This window comes from Arvicola amphibius, chromosome 4 (assembly GCF_903992535.2).
Source record: "Arvicola amphibius chromosome 4, mArvAmp1.2, whole genome shotgun sequence".
In the NCBI taxonomy this organism is placed as follows: Eukaryota; Metazoa; Chordata; class Mammalia; order Rodentia; family Cricetidae; genus Arvicola; species Arvicola amphibius.
In genome coordinates, this window is record NC_052050.1 from 55,090,326 (window position 1) to 55,109,727 (window position 19,402).

Genomic DNA, 19,402 nt, shown 5'->3' on the forward strand with positions numbered 1-19,402 from the left:
CTCTCTCACACACACACACACACACACATATGTGCACTCTCTCTCTCTCACACACACACACATACACACACACACATATGTGCACTCTCTCTCTCTCACACACACACACACATGTGCGCTCTCTCTCTCTCTCTCTCTCTCTCTCTCTCTCTCTCTCAGACACACACACACACACACACACACACACGCACACTCACAAGAATGAAAATTGTGCTCTGCTTCCTTCCTGGATTTCTACCACTTTTTACTTTAAAGTGATATGCACTTCTTGGTTCATCACCCATTAGACATGGAGCTTAGGGTTTTCCATACTTCCCAGCTAGAGGTAGTATGTCACCCTTAACTGATATCCTCACTGTCATGGAAAACTAGAACTGTGTAATCTTTTACACTTGGGTTCTACTAAGGAATATCATAGTGACTTTTGAGCGTCTATCCACTTAATCACCCCTCCCCCAGTTCACTGTACTCCATATACAGACAGGTATCTCCTCACATGGAAGGCCCAGGCTGCTTCCCTGAAGTCCTGATTGGTTTGAACCATGAACTGCTATTTCCAGGTCCAGGAAGCCAAATCAACTGAAGTGAAAATCAATGAGGCCCGAGAGCACTATCGGCCAGCAGCAGCCCGGGCATCTCTGCTCTACTTCATAATGAACGACCTGAGCAAGATCCACCCAATGTACCAGTTCTCCCTCAAGGTAACTTTCACCTTGGGTTTCCCCCCCATAATCATAATAATAACAAAAGAGCACTACCAACCTAGGGCACCATGGGAACTTACTCACATACTCCATTAGTGATGGCAGATCTTTAAGACTGAAGCCAGGGAGCAGCTACGTTGACTTTAGACCTATGTGACAGACCCCACCTCTTTGATTTCCTCTTACATAATTACTCTAACAGGAAAGGATGCTGCTGCAAATGAATCTTGGCCTCATCTGTTCAGTAAGCACATTGAATATCCATTAATACTGGACGGCACGTAGCAGAGGGTACCAAAGAAACAGAGGAAATAAAAGAAGCTATTCTGTCCCCAAAGAGCTAAAACATAATGGAGGAGATCCAAAATGTATATTGTTTTTATTGATGAAAGACCTACTCTAGCAATTAGGATGGGACAGCATTAAATTACTTTTCTTATTATCCTAATATTCCCAAAGCTACTACTTAGGGTTGTTAAAATACCCATAAAACTGAAGTTCTTAGCACATTTTAAGTGCTGACTAAACTTATCTTACTCATGAAAAAATAAAAAGCTGTAAATTTTGGGGACTCTCTGAAGGTACAGCTTATCCCCTAGTGCATTCATCAAAAGACCATAATTAAAGAGACATTAAAATGTTGTGGGGGTGGGGCGTGAAGTTCTGAACAGAGATTTGAATCAACAGGCTGAAAGATTGGGCACAGAGACAGACAGACAGAGAGAGACACAAACATCAGCATTCCCTCAGAATGCAACATGCGTGCACAAAGAGAACACACCTCAGTTTCATGAAATAGCCTCAGTTAAATCAACGTGTGGAAGACAAGGCCAAGGTATAGGGTTGGTGACAAGAAACTGAGAAATTGTCAGGCTTCCAATCCCTGAGGCTCATTTAATTGGCTATGGCATGTCTCCATTTCCCAGTCTCTTTCTTATAGCCTTGAATCTCTGCAGCTCGGATGAACTGTGTTTATGGTATTTTGTGGTTTTAAAAAGAAATGTAAGCTTATATTCTTATCATAGGAACATACAAAAGAATTACAAGATATTAAAAGGCCAGCATCAGAGTGAGCATAAGCTAACTATGGCATGCTGTCCTTAGTTGAGGTGTAGCTGACAATCACTGTAAGTACCAGGAACTTCTACGGCGGTTCTTTCTAGAAAGAAGAATTCACCAGAAACCTGTAAATATGTGCTCAGAAGTATGTTGTAAGTTGTGCAGTGATAGCTTCTGAGGCAGGAAGGTCTGAAACTTGACTTCCAAAAAGGGAAGTCATATTAGACCATATTAGACCATGACATATTAGACCACCTGTAATGTCAATCTCATGGTGTGGAGGCACAGGGATCATAAATTCAGGACCAGTTTAGTATGCAGAATATGTCTAAAAAAAGAAAGGAAAATACTTTTGATTCTCACATTGGTGTGAAGAATGACCAAAGACAGTTGTTTACTGACCCACTGGATCTTTGAAAACACATTTAAATGTGTAATGATTAAGTAGCTGAAAACATCTTGAGAAATAAACAACAGAGGTGGAGAAGGGAAGGTGGGAGAAGGCAGGGAGGGAGGGAGGAAAAGAAAGAAAGGGAGAGAGACTCTTCTGGACTACATGGGCACTGGGCACAGACATGTATGCAGGCAAAACATCCATACAGTCAAAAACTTAAGTAATAAATCTTTAAAAATAACTGCAATTATAATAAAGAGATTTGAACCTAGCACCTAGTCCTAGCACTTATGGAGCCCTTAGTTTGATCTCTACACTTAAGGAAATAATGTCAATAGAGACTTCACATAACTCCAGTTTCTGGCTTCTTAGGAAAATTGGCAGGAGGGCTCTCACTGTCCACAGGGTATGAACTTGCTGGAGCTAAGGCTGCTCTCCCTAGGCGCTCATGTGTCTTCTGCAGTGAATTCCCAACCCTTTCCTTTTTGGTCTCATGTGCCGTGATCCTTAAAGCATTTGACTTTTAGCCCCTTGTCTGAGCACTATTTAAACTTTTTCTAATCGCTCTCGGGCATTAGTGATCCACAGTCATCCGCTCAGCGTTTTCTGGTGCCTACTAAGTCATGGGTGGATTCTGGGAAATACAAGCATAAGGCCCAGCCCTACTCACAAAGCACTCATGTCATTTTCATATAAGTGAGAAGAATTTGTAAAAATACTGGTAAGTTAGAAAACTTCTTTAGCCCCTAAAAGTTCAAGAACAGCTGCTGGGGATCTTCAGGGAGAGCCAGGGTCGGTGACAGAACCCTCTGTGGGGAAGAGAGCTTCTGGAGAAAGCTATGAATGTGAGGATCAGGCCCAGCCTCAGAACCATTCACACACCAACAGGGAGGAGAAACTAGCAGCCAGAGTCCACCCAGTGTGAGGGAAAGGAGAAGTGTACTCGGTATTTCTAATTTCTCTAGGTATTTTCCTGGATTGTGAATCACCTTACTCCAATTCCGTGGCTCAAGAGTCTTTACTGACCACTACCTTTGGATGGAATTTTAGAGGAAATGGGCAGTAATGGCCCGGGGAAAGCTAGACACCCCATTCTATGCACTCGCTCTGAGTGGAAACTTTGCAGCCTCTAATGAGTTATTATTTTGTTTAAAATCTACCAAGGGAAGGTAAACCTCACATCAGGTTAGGTTAAGTATGGGCAGAAGATTTGCTGAGGTCATCAGCAAAGGAAAAAAAAAAAAGCTCTGAGGGCTTCATTAACAAGAAACACCTCAGCACTGAAAGAGAGAGAGAGAGAGAGAGAGAGAGAGAGAGAGAGAGAGAGAGAGAGAGAACGAAAGAACAAGCTTCATCTCATAGTCTTAAGCGAAGAACACCAAGGCCCAGACATACACGGTTTCCACTGAGGTCCTAATACTGATGCTCTAAAGACTAAAGGGCCTTATTTTCCTTCTTGGAGTCACAAAAAGGAAAAGAGAGAAAAGAACAGAGATCTGCTGAACTGATAGTTAAGTCTAATTACAATATATTGGCTTTTATTCCCTTTCATTATTTGATCTATCCATATCACACTTAAAATGTAGCATCCCAAATGATTATTTTCTAAGAAATCACTAATTTTAAAATGGTAGGTTATTGGTCACGTGATTTCTTTTTCATACCATGCCCTTGTTGTAGTTCAGAGAAGAAATTTAAGGGGGTTGTGCTCCTATCACTGCAGGAAAAGACAATGGGACAAAAAATACTTACAAGGGCTTCTGAGAATGAATGCACAGCTCATAGAAACAAGCATGGCAACTGAGATTCTGATAGAGAAAGGAAAGCCACAAACTGAAATAATTTTCATTACCCACTATGTGCCAGGGTCAGCTTCAGAAAATGAAGTTGTCTGGAACATGTTCTCTATGCCCCAAGAATTATGTCATTCATTAGGTAGCATCACTAACTCAAATAGTCATTGTTGGCTGTATCATCTTTGTATTTAGGTAATTATCCAATAAAAACTTCCTGGATCATGTCCTTTGGCTACAACCCATTTGTTTCTCATTGATTGCACTCATCAACATTCAATATGCACATTTATGAAACCATTTTGTGTTGCTAATAAGATAGTACCACAGTCTAGGTAAGCCATAAAGATGAGAAGTTTATTTTGGCACATAGTTCTTGGTCCAGGGTCTAGAGGCTAGCTCTGCTGACAGTCCGCTTGTTGGCAGAACCCGGAAGCTGAACAGGATATCACTTGGCACAGGAAGCATACTTCTGTGTCCTACTCTTTCTCCCCTATAAAGCTACCAAGATTTAGTCATGGAAGACCTACTGTCAATGACCTCACCTCCCAAAGTCCCCACCTCAAATACCATAGTCAAAAGAAGTCAAAAGAAGAACTCGGGATAGGGTTAAATTCCAAGATGCATTTTGGGAAGGACTAAGAGCTAACATGTTGTCTGGTGCCCTCAGAGGCTGTCAGATCCCATGGGATTAGAATTATAGACAGTTGTGAACAGCCATGTGGGTGCTGGGAGCCAAACTTGGGTCCCCTGGAAGAACAGTCAGTGGTCTTAACCTCTGAGCCGTCTCTCTAGTCCCTTATAGCGTGGTGGTGTCTTAATAGTATCTCCACTTAGCAGGAAGTGCTGGGGAAAGCGCTCAATGAGTAGACTAGAAAATTATAATAGTCTCCACAGGAAAGGGGATTTTATAGATTGCCTGTGATTCATCTTCTCTTCTAGGCCTTCAGCATTGTCTTCCAGAAAGCTGTGGAGAAGGCAGCTCCCGGTGAAAGTGTCAAAGAGAGAGTGGCCAATCTAATAGACAGCATAACCTTCTCGGTGTACCAGTACACCACACGTGGCCTCTTCGAGTGTGATAAGCTCACCTACCTTGCCCAGCTCACCTTTCAGGTAAAAAGTAACTCAAAACTCTTTCCTCAAGTCCTAGTTACCATCTGTCAAGTAAATGTTAAGGAAACCTTGTTTGATGTCATTTCTCAAACAAGTTCAACCTGGCCAGTCCACATGTGCCAGCCCACCACTGGCCAGCCCATGGCAAACACTCTTAATTGGCCATTGTCCCACTTGGAGAAGACTTCCTGAATCAAGCATTTAGCTTTTTTCTGCTGGTACTGGGTAATCTGGGATCCTTCTCCAAATGGTACTCCAGAAACCATGCCTAGTCAATCAAATTGGCTCTGACCAAGCAGGGCTTTCTATGGCTGTAGCCACAGTACATCTGGGGAAGTTCTGACAGCTTTGGTTCCTAGCAGCTTGGAACTTAGGACTTCCTATGTCACTGCATCATCAGGAAGAGACCTTGATCTGCTGCTTAATCCCAACATCAAAAAGCCTTAAAACGTTGCTACTTTGTACGTACCTTCCTTCCCACTTAGAACTGAGATTTTCCAACGTGTAAGTAAGTATATAGCACAGGCTCTATGAGCCCAGGACCCCCTACAATGCTCAAAGTCAGATAGTTTTTATGTTTCAGTGTCTGAGTTCATGGGTACATGCTCGCATGCCTGTATCACACTCATCCTCTTTATTCCCAGCTGCGACCCAGACAGCTCCACCTTCACAAAGAAACCTGAATCCCACCTCTTCCTGTGAATCATACCCACAGCCGAGCCAGAGGCTTTCCGCCCTGAGCACATGACTCTCTAAGCCCCCCCAAACCCCTGTACCTTCAGACTTCCTTCCCTGGAAAATTCACCATTCCTGTTTTACTATCTCTGCCTCTTAGCTTCCCCAAGATCCCAAGACAGAAATCTTGGTTGGATTAATCTCTTCCTTCTTCCGCCTGCTAGTCAGTCCTCTACTTCAAAACCCCTTTCACATTATTGATTTATATATGCATTTCTATTTTGCATATATTCATATGTCGCTTTGACACTCGCCTCAAATCATATCGTTTGTATGTGTCATCTGCTCAATTAAATTGCAGGCACATACTCCATGGCACTTATGATTGATATATAATACTTGCTAACCAAGATATATAGTCATCCTCTGTGTGCATTTAAGTTGTGCTGGTGTTTGGGCTGAAAACAGATGCACACAGAAGAAATTTGCATGAATATACCCTTCCAATCCAATCCACCCTCTTTAAACAGCCAAAATTGATGGGCAAGCTCTCGAGCTAAAGACAGCCATAACTATGCCGAGTGACAATCCCCAAGATCTCCAGCCTCCGTGACCACAGCTGAAGAATCACAGTGTTAATTTTCCCAAAACTGCAGATTCTCCTCGTGAACCAGGAAGTCAATGCCGCAGAGCTGGACTTCCTGCTTCGAGCTCCAGTCCAGACAGGAACCCCCAGCCCAATGGAGTTCCTCTCCCACCAGGCCTGGGGGGCCATCAAGGTCAGTACCAACCCCCAGAAAAAAGTCAAGTTCTCTCCGAGGTTTGACCTAAATATGTGCCCTCATGACATCAGTGTGGCTCTCTCAGAGTTGGAACATGGAGTTGTGTTGAAGTCAGGTGCATCCCTTCCCTTCCTTATACCACCATAACAGTCCCATCCTCCCCAGCCTGCTGAGAAGAAACTAGCATATTCTGGACTGAGAGCTTTCTCTTTAGGACTAAACTGCCTTTCATCTGCCAAGGCTTAGGGCTGGAATCTGGGCTCCTCCAGCCAGCCCAGGAACTCTGGTGAAGATGCCAGCCCACCGCTTCCAGAAGTCAGGCAGGGACTGGAGCTCTGCCAGGCATCTCTGTTGGTCTGAACTGAAACCCCAAGCAGGGAACCCTTTCCACCCCACAACTATAGCACTTGAGTTGCTCATGTCTATTGAGTTCGTTGAACACACACTACCATTTCATCCTCTTGTCTGTCTGGCAAATGGGTCTTGTTTGTTCCTGGGGACAAGGAACGCAGGTCCTACCCCTTGTAAATAGCAAATCCAGGACACAGGTCCATGCTGGGCAGATTAGTCTAGTTGGGATCTTATGAATGTTGAAAAGACCACAAACTATAGTCTTTTCAGTAGGGACTGAGTCCACATTTAGAGCCAGACCTGCTGTCTGCCAGGAAGTGAGGGTTAAGTGACTTCCAGCTGCAGAGGTCCACATGTGCACTCTATGTAGGCAGCGTTCTAGTCTAGACCCAGACCCAAGGGCACACATGAAATAGCACGTTTTTAAGATGGATCCTGCATATGATCTCCCATGTTTGTTCTCACGTTGTAAAGATGTTTAATAGCATGAAAAAAAATGCACATATGGAGTAATAGAATTAGCTTTCTCCAGATTTCGTACTCCATTTTTTAAGGTAATTATGTATCCACAAGCAACTGTAAGAAATGATTCACAGATATCCCTCATAATCTGTTTCTTGCAATGTTTAATCCTCGGAGTACTGTCCTACAGTAGCATGGCCAGGAAACTGATGCTGAGACGGTCCCCCAAGCTTCCTCTGAGTTCACGGGTCCCCACATTCTTTTATGTGTGTGTGATGGATGAACCTGTGTTTATTAGCTTTATCATGTGCATTCTCAGACATTTTATGAATTGATTTGGCTTGCTGTTGTGAATGGAATGCTCCTTTCTTTCTTTCCCAATATATTTTTCCAGATTGGGCATGCATAGATTGAAATAATAACTACTATTAAAATTCAGAAAGTCCCATCATTAGAAAAACTCCCGATTGGTTGTTCATAACCATAACAATCTCCTCCCTCCCTCTATCCTAAGTACAAACCAACCACCAATCTCTTTTCCATTTGCAGAATGATTATTACCTCAGGGATGTCAGGTGAACAGAAGCACAGTATATAACCTCTGCGGATTAGACCATCCACTCATCCTAATTCCATTAAGGTTAATCCAAGTTGATTTATATGCAGAATGTGATCGTTTATAAACATGCTGCCCACATCAAAGGACTCATCTTAGGAAATTCAAGGCTAATTCTGCTAATGCTACTGTGGCTCAAAATACTTCCCTGCCTTCCATTCTAGAGAATCGGTAGCTGGTCTTTCATCTTTCAGGACTGTGTTAGCTGCCTTGCTTGTTGGTACCACAAGCACCTGACAGGTGAACTTGAGTGTTTACATTGGCTCACAGTGTGAGTGTACAGTCAGTTATGGTGGGAAAGTCATGAGGCAACTGGTCACGTGACATCCACAGTGTAGAAAACAGGGACCTGAATGCTGGTATTCCACTCACTTCCTAGTTTTTACTTAGCCCAGTACTTTGCATATGGAACGGTGCCATATAACTTCAGGGTAGGTCTTCCCACCTCACATAACCCAATCTAAAAACTTCTTTACAAGCATGCCAACAGGCTTGTTTCTGTGCAGACTTTAAATCCTACCAAGTTGGCAATCAAAATTCACGATGCCCATTCTACTGCTTATCAAGTTGACAGCCAGACACATTGCCTTCAAGTCATGATCTTCTGTTTCTTGTTCCCAAAAGCTCTTGGCCATCTCATAATGCAAGGTGTAGTCAATCCATTTCTAAAAGTCCCCATAGTCTTCAAGAGCCCTAACACTGTTGAAAATTATGAATCTCTTGTGAAACTCATGTCATCTCTTAACTGTGAGCTCCTAAGAAGTAAAAAATAAATCACATACTTCTAGCACACAATGACAAAGCTTTTGGTTCCATCCCCAGCATAGGAGCAAAATAAGCTTAGAATGAGTAAATATATGTTCAGCTCACAATTTTAGAGGTTTTTGTCCATGGTGTCTCGGCCCCCAATGCTTTCATCTATGTTCCTTCTTGTTTTTATTTATCATTAGCATACAAAGTAACTGGTTTCATTATGGAATTTACACATGTATTTATTATTGTAAGAAAGAGTCTCACTCTAGAGCCCAAGCTGGCCTTGAACTCATAATCTTCTACCTCAGCTTCCTGATTGCTGGGATTAAAGAAGTACACATCCGTTCTCAGATTCCCACTGCCCTTAGGCCTGTGGTGAAGCAGTGCATCATGGAACGGGGGAAAGCTCATGGCAGCCAAGAAACAAAGAAACAGAGAGGGAGAGGCCGTCAGCCCCTCCAGGGGCTGTACCTTGACACATCCAGCTTCTTGTCACCCGGCCTTGGCTCCTAGAGTGTCAGTCATCTCTCAGTGGTTCCACAAGTGACAACCAAACTGTTTAAAATGCGTCTTTGTTAGATATTTAATGCCCAAACCCAAACTATTATTAATGAGATAGTTTGCTTTAGTGCTGTCTTTGAAACCTGCTGAATATTTTACACATGTATACTCCACTCAAATGTTAGTCTTCCAAAATATTTGTATTTAGATTTTATGCTATTGTTGAAATCATTGACTCATACACTCAAATTGTTCCGAACATCCCTCTATGAGTTGTCTAACTACTAACATGAGTTCAAGTTTCTGAACTTAGCTGTAAAATCATTCAAATGAAATACAGTTGAAAGTTAAGTCTTTAAGCCAAGCAAGTGGCATTTGCCTGTATAGCCTCAGCTGTTCAAACACTAAAGCAGGAGAATCTCTTGAGCTCAGGAGGGCAAAGATAACCAGTAATACAGAAAGAAGCTTCTTAAAAAAAATCCTGCCAGGTGGTAGGGGCACATACCTTTAAACCCAGTACTCCAGAGGCAGAGGCAGGTGGGTCGCTGTGAGTTCAAGGCCGGAGTGGACTACAGAGCAAGTTCCAAGATAGCCAGGGTTACACAGAGAAACCTGAGAGGGGGGAGGAATGGAGGGGGGAGGGGAAGGTAAATGGGAGGCGGGGAGGAGGCAGAAATTTTTAATAAAAAAATTTTTAAAAAAAGTAAAAATAAAAAACCAGTCCCTCCATCACACTAACCCTGTGTCAAGCTCTCAGTAATCCTCATGGCCAGTGTCTACCTTGCTGGACTTGGAAATCCTGACTCAGAGTCTGCTGCCTTTATGGAAAATGTGTTCTAAAAGCAGTTCTGAATGAACCCATGTGCAGAACCAGAGCAGCAATGGAGATGGACAGATTAATACAGACTCTGGATTCAGGCATACCTAGGTCCAAGTATAAGAGCGTGTGTGTGCAGACCCTGGATTCATGCATACCTAGGTCCAAGTGTAAGTGTGTGTGTGTGTGTGTGTGTGTGTGTGTGTGTGTGTGTGTGTGTAGCCTCTAGCATGTGATCTAACTCTTTGTTTCCTTATCTGCAAAATGACCGTCATAGTATCTTCCCCAAAGTGAATGATCAGGAGCCAGGATCCGCTGATGGCTGTGGTGGCGTTTGCTTCTCAGGCTGTTGTTGTCAAGCACTGTAAGATGAGTTTCCTAAAAATGACAGAAGTGTATCATTGTGGAGCCTAGAAATCAGAAGTGATGACATAGGCAGAACCGGGCTGCCTCCAAACCCTCTGGGCGGACCTTTTCTTTGCATCTTCCAGGTCCTGGTAGCCTGGGCTTTCCTCAGTTAGGAGCCTGGAGACCCAGTCCGGCTCCAGCTGCACAGTCGGCACAAAGCTGCCTTCCCTCTCTGTGTCTCTGTGCCTTTCCCCTCTTGTAAGTGCTCCAGTCATAGTGCATTAGGGCCCACCCTCTACCCTAGGGAAACCATTTTAAGTTGAATACACCCACAAAGACACTATTATTTTTTCTTAATTTAACCTAATTGAAAGACAAACTATGCTGGGGGATATAATACTTCAAATATATCTTTCAGAGAATGAAACGCATAAGAATCCTGAATATCAATTTCTCCCAGTATAAGGGACATGCATGCTCTGGCTGATACAGGGGTGCCTAATAGAATCTGTCCACAGAAAGAAAGCCTTGCAAGCACTGAGGACTGCCCAACTGGGCCTAATCCAGTTGACTTTCTCTGTGTTCTTTCCAACTATGCCCTCCTTCACAATAGTGAAGAATGGCCAAAAGCAATGGGGCCACCGAGAATGAATGGCTGTGCCTATCTTTCCAGTCCCAACAATCAGGAAGCCGAGGCTTCCACCTTCCACAGCTTACTGCAAGCTAGTATATAGATTCTTTCCTTCCTTCCCTTTACAGAATACATCCTTGGCTTGGCTTGGCTTGGCTTGGCTTCCCTCTGCTTTTGTGTTTTGTTTTGTGAGCTGAGCTCATCTGGCTGTTTAAAGTGTTCTGCAAATGAGCAAAGCTTTCTCTCTCTCTCTCTCTCTCTCTCTCTCTCTCTCTCTCTCTCTCTCTCTCTCTCTCTCTCTCTCTCTCTCTCTCTCTCTGAGTTTGTTATGTGGAACAACAGACCCAGGTCCATCAAACTCAAGCACAGCCTGGGATGTGCACAGGTGAGGCACAAAGCAATATGTGGTACGTGTCGTGGAAGCCTTTGATGAATGCTTTTCAAGTGTACGCTTGGATTTTAGCCTAAAGAAACAAACTGAGTATAATTGAATAGGAGATGATAAAAAGAAAAACATTTTAAAGGATTCTAATGAGGAAGGTTGATTGCCTTGCTTCCTTCCCCCAGAAGAACTAATAAGCCAGTAATGAATGACATTTCTGTGATAAAATCCTGCTTTTATTGTTATCCTTTGTAAGGCTGTTTTCAGTCCCCTCAAACGTTGAACTTTCAGGTAATGGGCATGTTCTGCTCTTCATTAGAAAATCTCATCTGTGCTGAATTTCTTTGTTTGCCTTTGAAAAGGCCCCCGACTGCCACTCTGGGTGCCAATTTAGCACTGTTGTATTTTGCTGCATAGTCCAAAGTAATTAGGTTAATTAGTCATTTCCATTTAGCTTATTAGAAGGCTAGAAATCCCGTTCCCTCATTTGGGAGATTAAATGGTGCAATTGTGTTCACCAAAGAGCTTCAAGGATGTGGTTTCAGACCCTGTCCTGGCAGCTGGGTGCTCTGGTCATGGTGTAATTTGCTCTGTTTTGGGGAGACACAGTAAGGGTAATTGGGCAGGAAAGGGTTAGCGATGCTGCAGGCTGAGAAGTGGGGCAGCCTGGATGTAAAGGAGAGTCAGCTCCTCAGCACACAGAGAAAGAATGACAGCAGCTACAGCTTTGCCCAGCCCAACCCCAGCCCCGGCCCATCTGTGGCTCTGCAGGAAGTATCTATCAAACTTGTCCCAAAGGCTGCCCATGCCTGAGGAAGTTATGCCCACAGGGAACTCACAGTCTTATGGGAATTAGAGACAAGACAGTTGAAATCCAATAGCTACCAAGCCTCCATGGAAGGATCTTTTATGGTCTTCAAGTTGGTGTCTCTGCTTGAATGTAAGATATGGCACTTGATCGCCTGGCCTCGTTGTTTGCATGAACAAACCCAAGTTCAAGTAAACTGCAAGTCCAGTGGGCTGCAAATGGTGGTGCTGGGACTGAACTCTGTCGCCCTGGGCCTTGTCCATCATTCCTCCGAGCACCCCTCTCCACGTTCCTGAAGGAAGATACTTCTTACACTATGTAGTTGGGGTGGGATTGGTCATACACAGAGCCCAGGTAAAAGGATGCTTGTTAGTCCCTACAGGAGAAGAGGGCAAACACGTCCAGGCCAGGGTCTATGTCCTTCTGCAGCCTTCCTTTGTCCTTGTTCCCAGTAGGGATTCTCTGCTAAGGTCATGTTTCTCACAGTCCCAGCTCACCCTCAATGTTTCAGCTCATTTTTATCCTTCCCTTGAAATGCTTTCTCATTTTCTCTGTCTTTGTGCCTACCCAACAGAAGCCTGCATGCCTTCCAAGACTTCCCCTATCTCCTTTCTCCTTAGAACTAAGAGTTACTTGAAGACACTACTTCCCGCTATTGTATACTGATGTTCTTGGAATGTAGTAGGACGTTAGTGAATATTAAAAGAATATATGAATGGATGGATGGATTCAAATAATGATGATAATTTTGAGCTCCTTAACCTTCATTGCATTGTATAGGTGCTTTAGACCCTCAGTCTATTGTTAGAGAAATGAAATATAAAGACAGAGTAGAAGCATTGCAGTCACTAAATGTATAAGGGAGTGGGTCTGTGTCACATTCCCCCTGAATTCATTTACTTTATGTCACTATGGGAAAATACCTAACAGCACAACTTAAGGTGGCAGTATTAATTTTGGTTCACGGTGCTAGAGGGCTCAGTTTATCGGGATGGGGAGGGTGTGAGGTACAGCTTGATTTACACTGTGGTCGACCAGAAAGCAGAGTGCAAGACAGAAAGTGACCAGGGATAATATACCCACAAATATCCACTCCCACAAACCTTCTTTCAGCTAACCATTACCTCAAGTTTCCAAAATAATGCCATAAGTTGGGGCTTAAGGTTTCAAAACAAAGGCTTATTTAAGCCATAATACTCACCCAAATTTTTTATCAACACTGATGATACCATAGATCTACTAAGGCAGTATAATAGGGCTTACTACGCTTTGCATGCCTTGAAATGGACCATCTATATTACATCCCTTACCTAGAGTGTCAGAGATCTTTGCAGACAAAAGGATGGAATGATCTTAAGAGCCAGAGAAGATGATGGATACCTGCAAGTAGACAATATTCACTTTCTGCACACAACAGGGCGGTTGCACACATACACACACAGTGACTGTGACAGCGTGCGCAAGACCCATGTCGGCTTAATGAGTCAGAACCACAGCATGGAGGGAGAGAGGTAGTCTTTAGCTCCCTAACTGTAGGTCTATTGGCTTTTGACAGCTGCTGGGAGAGGAAGATTAGGTGACCTCTGGTAGGTCTACCACACTCCAGGACAGGCACTGTACCCGAGAGTATATGGGCAACACAACTTGGACTCAGTTTGGGGGTAGAAGGAGAGAGAGAGAGAGAGATAAAACAAATTTGGGTTTGCAAGTGTTACAGCTCTGAAGGGGAAGGTAGCCTGACTATCAGGAGTCAGGCTATACTTACTGCTGTGAAGGGAAGATATCCTGGATACCTACATCCCTGAAGAAAATGTATCTATCCTGACTGTCAGAAGTCAAGCTATACCAATAGCTGTATTCTAGTGAGAGATGGTTTCCCCTGCAGACATGTAGCAATCCTGCTCCTCTCTGAGAGAGCCATTACAGCTGAGCCCTGCTCTGCTCTGCTACAAGAGTTTCCAGCAGAGATGTCCATTGCTTCTCTGCTCTGGTGAAAGTTGTTACTTCTCTGCTAAGGGGAAAACCCTGGCAGAAAGGTAGGACTTTGCTCCTGCGCTGCTGGTGAAAATTCTTACTTCTCTGCTTCACTCCACTAAGGGAGTTTCCTAGCGGAGATTTCCATTGCATGTCTGCTCCACTTCACTCTGATGGAAGAAGATCTTCACCAAAATTCATTCAAAAGATTTATTGGGAGGGAGAAATCTAGGAGAGTGACTGCCTCTGCCAGGGTGGAAAATGGCAGCTCCCAATTGAACAGGCACAGAGCTTATATAGGGCAAATTAGGGTGGAGTTTTTTTCGGGGTGGGAACTGATTGGATTTCAATCCCTGAGCTTGAACAAACTTAGAGACTGCTTGGATTTTGTGCTCAGGGATTAGTTGGTTTCATGCTGAGGGATTGGTTGGTTTTCCTGCTCAGGGATTGTTTCGTGTTCAGTTGATTGGGGGCAGAGTATGTTTCTTTGATTCTGCTCTGTTTGATAACTTTGAACATGACTTTGTAGAGACTTAACAATAAGCATGATCAGCAGAAGCAAAGGAAGGAGTCAAGCTTAGTGAAGATGAGAACAGAACCTTAACTGAATCAGTAGAGTCAGACACACAGCCAAGGTTGATGTAGGAAAGCTCAAATGGGATGGGGAAAGACACCTTGCAGAGAAGCAGTAAATGAAGTGTGGTTTCCATGCTCTGTATTTGAAGTTGATGCTTACAGACTAGACAGCCCATGGAAATGTTGGGTGGGCATTCTAGAGACATGTGAGAGATGGATGGGCAGAGTGTGGTGGTACAGTGGGTATGAAAATGTAAGGAAGAGCCTATGATGTAGGTGTTATGGCTCTGTGACCCAAAAACCTACAGCACCTACTTTGACCCATTTCCCATGTAACAGTGTATAGCTGGGTGTGACCCAGTCCCAAACATTTTATTTACAATGTCTGTATTATACTGGTGGGCAGTGTGTTAAGAATGAACTTATGTATATTGCTCCTTTCTTAACTTTTTTCTTGAGGAAGATCCAAGACACTAGAGCAGATTATAAACGATACCTGTTTGTGTAAAGGATGCCATGTGCCTCTCAGCCCAGTGCAGTGCAAATCATAGCTTTCTAGAGAAACTGCATTTTAGAACAAGATTCTCTCACATTTCCTAGGCACTTTCATCAATGGATGAATTCTGCAATCTGGATCGAGACATTGAAGGATCTGCCAAGAGCTGGAAAAAGTTTGTGGAGTCAGAGTGTCCTGAGAAGGAGAAGTTCCCCCAGGAATGGAAGAACAAGACAGCCCTGCAGCGTCTCTGCATGATGAGGGCCATGAGACCTGACCGGATGACCTATGCCATGCGGTAGGGGGCAGGCCACAGGCTCTTAGAAAGCATGTATACAGGGCAATCTCAGGAAAGCCAGCCTGGCATAGCTGAACTTCAAGGCCATGTTCATATAGTAATGGGCACCTTTGTACCAAGACTAAAACCCATGAGACCGATTGCCTTGGGTATGCCATCTATTATTGGTATGCTATCTGTTGTCTTGATGTCTTAGACAGTTTGGGAGGAGATACCCATCAATATCAGCATTTAAAAAGATGCCAATCACCTATAATAAGAAGGAAGATGGAGGGATCCAGAAAGCGTATGGAGATTCTACTTTTAGCATCACAGAAGCATAGAGTGAGGTGGTTATAACTTTAGATGGATAAATGAGTGGCAGAGAATTAATAAGGATATTTGACTTCTATCTTCTCAATCAGTTAAATTATTGTGTAAGGGGATGGCAAATTGAATATCTGAAGAGAATGGAGGAAGCTTGAAAAGAGGTCTGTGGCTGGAGAAATGGGGAAGCACACCATGCAAGTATGAAGACTAGACTCTGGAACCTCAGAACTCATGCACATGCTGGATGGTTGTGACAGCCCTCCTATAACCCGAGTAAATGAGCTCAGAGACTGGGAATCCTAGGTTAAGCCAAAGTCAGCTAGTCAGAATCGATGAGGTCTGAGTATACCAATGAGAAACCCTGTCTCAATTTGTAAGGTGGGGAGCAATTGAAGAAGGTGTTCAATGTCAGCTTTGGCCCTTTACATATGCGTGTACCCACATATATGTGAACATGCATACATGTACACATACCACACATATGCAACAGAAAGAACTGGAACCTGTGAAAATGAGAGAGAAGAGGGATAGACCTGTAGCTCAGTCAATGTATTGCTTGCCTAGCATGCATGCAACCCACAGCTACATCCCCAGAACCACATAAACTGGGCATGGCAGCACAAGCCTCGATTCCCAGCACTCAAGAGGTAGAGGCAAAAGGAACATCAGAAGTTCAAGATCATCTTCTGCTTCATAGCAAGTTTGAGGCCAGCCCCTATCTCAAAAGAGGAAGAACAGGAGAGGTGGGAACAAATCATAGAGAGATGGAGGGAGGGTGAGAAGAAGTAAGATGGAAGTATGGCCAGGGAAATGCAAAGATTCCCAAAACTATACTTGCAATGGTTCCAGACATCACCAGTGGATGATCCCTCCCCCCACCGAAGATGTAAGACACAGAGGCAAATGGTTCCCAGGCTAAAGTTCCAGTGACTTCAAAGCAGTGAACAAAGAGCTAAGAAAGGCAGGTTAGGATATGACTAGAAGTCAAAGGCCATGGAGTCTACAGAGGCAGAAAACAGCTTAGCAGTCACTAAGAATTTTGCAGGGATTTTGATGGGAATTGCATTGAATCTGTAGATTGCTTTTGGTAAGATGGTCATTTTTACTATGTTAATTCTACCTACCCAAGAGCATGGGAGATCTTTCAACTTTCTGGTGTCTTCCTCAATTTCTTTTTTCAAAGATTTAAAGTTCTTGCCATACAAGTCTTCCACTTGTTTGGTTAGAGTTACTCTGAGATATTTTATGCTATTTGTAGTTATTGTAAAGGGTGTTCTTTCTCTGATTTCTTTCTCAGCACATATATCATCTGTGTAAAGGAGGACTACTTTTTCTTTTAGTTATTCTTGTATCTTGCTACATTACTGAAAGTGTTTTTGAGTTGTAGAATTTCCTTGGTGGAATTTTTGAGGTGGCTTATGTAAACTACCATATCAGCAGCAAATAGTGAGAGTTTGACTTCTTTTCCGATTTGTATCCCCTTGATCTCCTTTTGGTGTCTTATTGCTCTGGCTAGGACCCCAAGAACTATATTGAATAGATCTGGAGAGAATTGACAACCTTGTCTTGTTCCTGATTTCAGTGAGATCACTGTGAGTTTCTCTTTATTTAGTTTGATGTTGGTTGTTGGCTTACTGTATATTACCTTAATTATGTTTAGTTATGTTCCTTGTATCCCTGCTGTCTCCAAGACCTTTATCATAAAGGGGTGTTGTATTTTGTCAAAAGCTTTTTCAGCATCTAATGAGATGATAATGTGGTTTCTACTTTTCAGTTTGTTCATGTGGTGGATTATGTTGACAGATTTTTCCTATGTTGAACCATCCCTCCATCTCTGAAATGAAGCCGACTTGATCATGGTAGATAATGGTTCTGATGTGTTCTTGGATTTGACTTGCCAGTGTTTTATTTAGTATTTTGCATCAATGTTCATCAGTGAGATTGGTCTGTAATTCTCTTTCTTAGTAATGTCTTTATATGGTTTGAATATCAGCATAATTGTAGCCCCATAAAAAGAGTTTGGCAGTGTTCCTTCTGTTTCTATTGTGTGGAACAATTTGAGGAGTATTGGTATTAGTTCTTCTTTGAAAATCTTGTAGAATTCTGAGCTGAAACCATCTGGTCCTGGGCTTTTATTGATTGGGAGACTTTTGATGATTGTTTCTATTTCCTTAGCAGTTATAGATCTATTTAATTTGCTTATCTGGCCTTGATTTAATTTTGGGAAGTGATATTTATCCAGAAAGTTGTCCATTTCCTTTAAGTTTTCCAATTTTGTGGAGTACTGGTTTTTGAAATATGACCTGGTGATTCTCTGGATTTCCTTTGTGTTTCTTGTTATTACCCCCTTTTCATTTCTGATTTTGTTAATTTGGATATTCTCTCTCTACCTTTTGGTTAGTTTGGATAAAGGTTTGTTTATTCTGTTGATTTTCTTGAAAAACCAAGTCTTTGTCTCATTGACTCTTTGTATTGTTTTCTTTGTTTCTATTTTATTGATTTCAGCTCTCAATTTGATTATTTCCTGCTGTCCCATCGATGATTCAGGTGAGCATTGTTTAATTTCCATGTGTTTGTGGGCTTTCTGGAATTAGTGTTGATGTTGAATTCTAGTTTTAAACCATGGTGATCTGATAAAATACATGGGGTTATTCCAATTTTTTGTATCTGTTGAGGTTTGTTTTGTTACTGAGTATGTGGTCAATTTTTGAGAAGGTTCCATGAGGTGCTGAGAAGAAGGTATATTCTTTTCTGTTTGGATGGAATGTTCTATAGATGTCTGTTAAGTCCATTTGAGTCATAACATCTGTTAGTTCTCTTATTTCTCTGTTCATTTTTTTTTGTCTGACTTACCTGTCCAGTGGTGAGAGGGGAGTGTTGAAATCTTCCACTATTAGTGTGTGGGGTTTAATGTATGATTTAAGCTTTAGATGTGTTTCTTTAAATATGAGGGTACCCTTGTATTCATGGCATAGATGTTCAGAATTGAGATTTCCTCTTGGTGCATTTTTCCTGAGACTAATATGAAATGTCCTTCTTTGTCTCTTTTAATTGACTTTAGTTTGAGGTCTATTTTGTTACATATTAGGATAGCTACACCAGCTTGTTTCTTAGATCCATTTAATTGGAAAATTTATTCCCAACCCTTTACCCTGAGGCGATGTCTATCATTGAGGTTGAGGTGAATTTCTTGTATGCAGCAGAAGGATAGATTCTGTTTTCGTATCCTATCTGTTAGCCTGTGTCTTTTTATAATGAGTTCAGTCCGTTTGTATTAAGGTATATTAATGACTAATGATTACTATCTCCTGTTGATTTAGTTTTCATTGTTGGCAATGTTATTTTGTGTGGTTTTTTTCCCTTATTTTGGGATTTGCTGCTGTGAGACCATCAATTGTCTGTGTTTTTGTTGATGTAGCCAAATTCCTTGGGTTGGAGTTTTCCTTCTGGTACTTTATATAGGGCTGGGTTTGTGGCTAGGTATTGGTTAAATCTGGTTTTGTCATGGAATATCTTGTTTTGTCCTTCTATGGTGATTGAAAGTTTTGCTGGGTATAGTA

General features: G+C 42.5%; 1 protein-coding gene across 1 annotated transcript in view; it reads left to right on the plus strand.

Moving 5' to 3' along the window:
• The window catches only part of Dnah9 (dynein axonemal heavy chain 9), a 342,434-nt gene that overhangs the window by 283,560 nt on the left and 39,472 nt on the right, over nucleotides 1-19,402 (plus strand). The window contains exons 57-60 of the mRNA XM_038324554.1: nucleotides 561-701; nucleotides 4,893-5,063; nucleotides 6,395-6,517; nucleotides 15,340-15,533. Coding sequence (XP_038180482.1) covers nucleotides 561-701; nucleotides 4,893-5,063; nucleotides 6,395-6,517; nucleotides 15,340-15,533 — 629 coding nt within the window. The remainder of the gene's footprint in view (nucleotides 1-560; nucleotides 702-4,892; nucleotides 5,064-6,394; nucleotides 6,518-15,339; nucleotides 15,534-19,402) is intronic.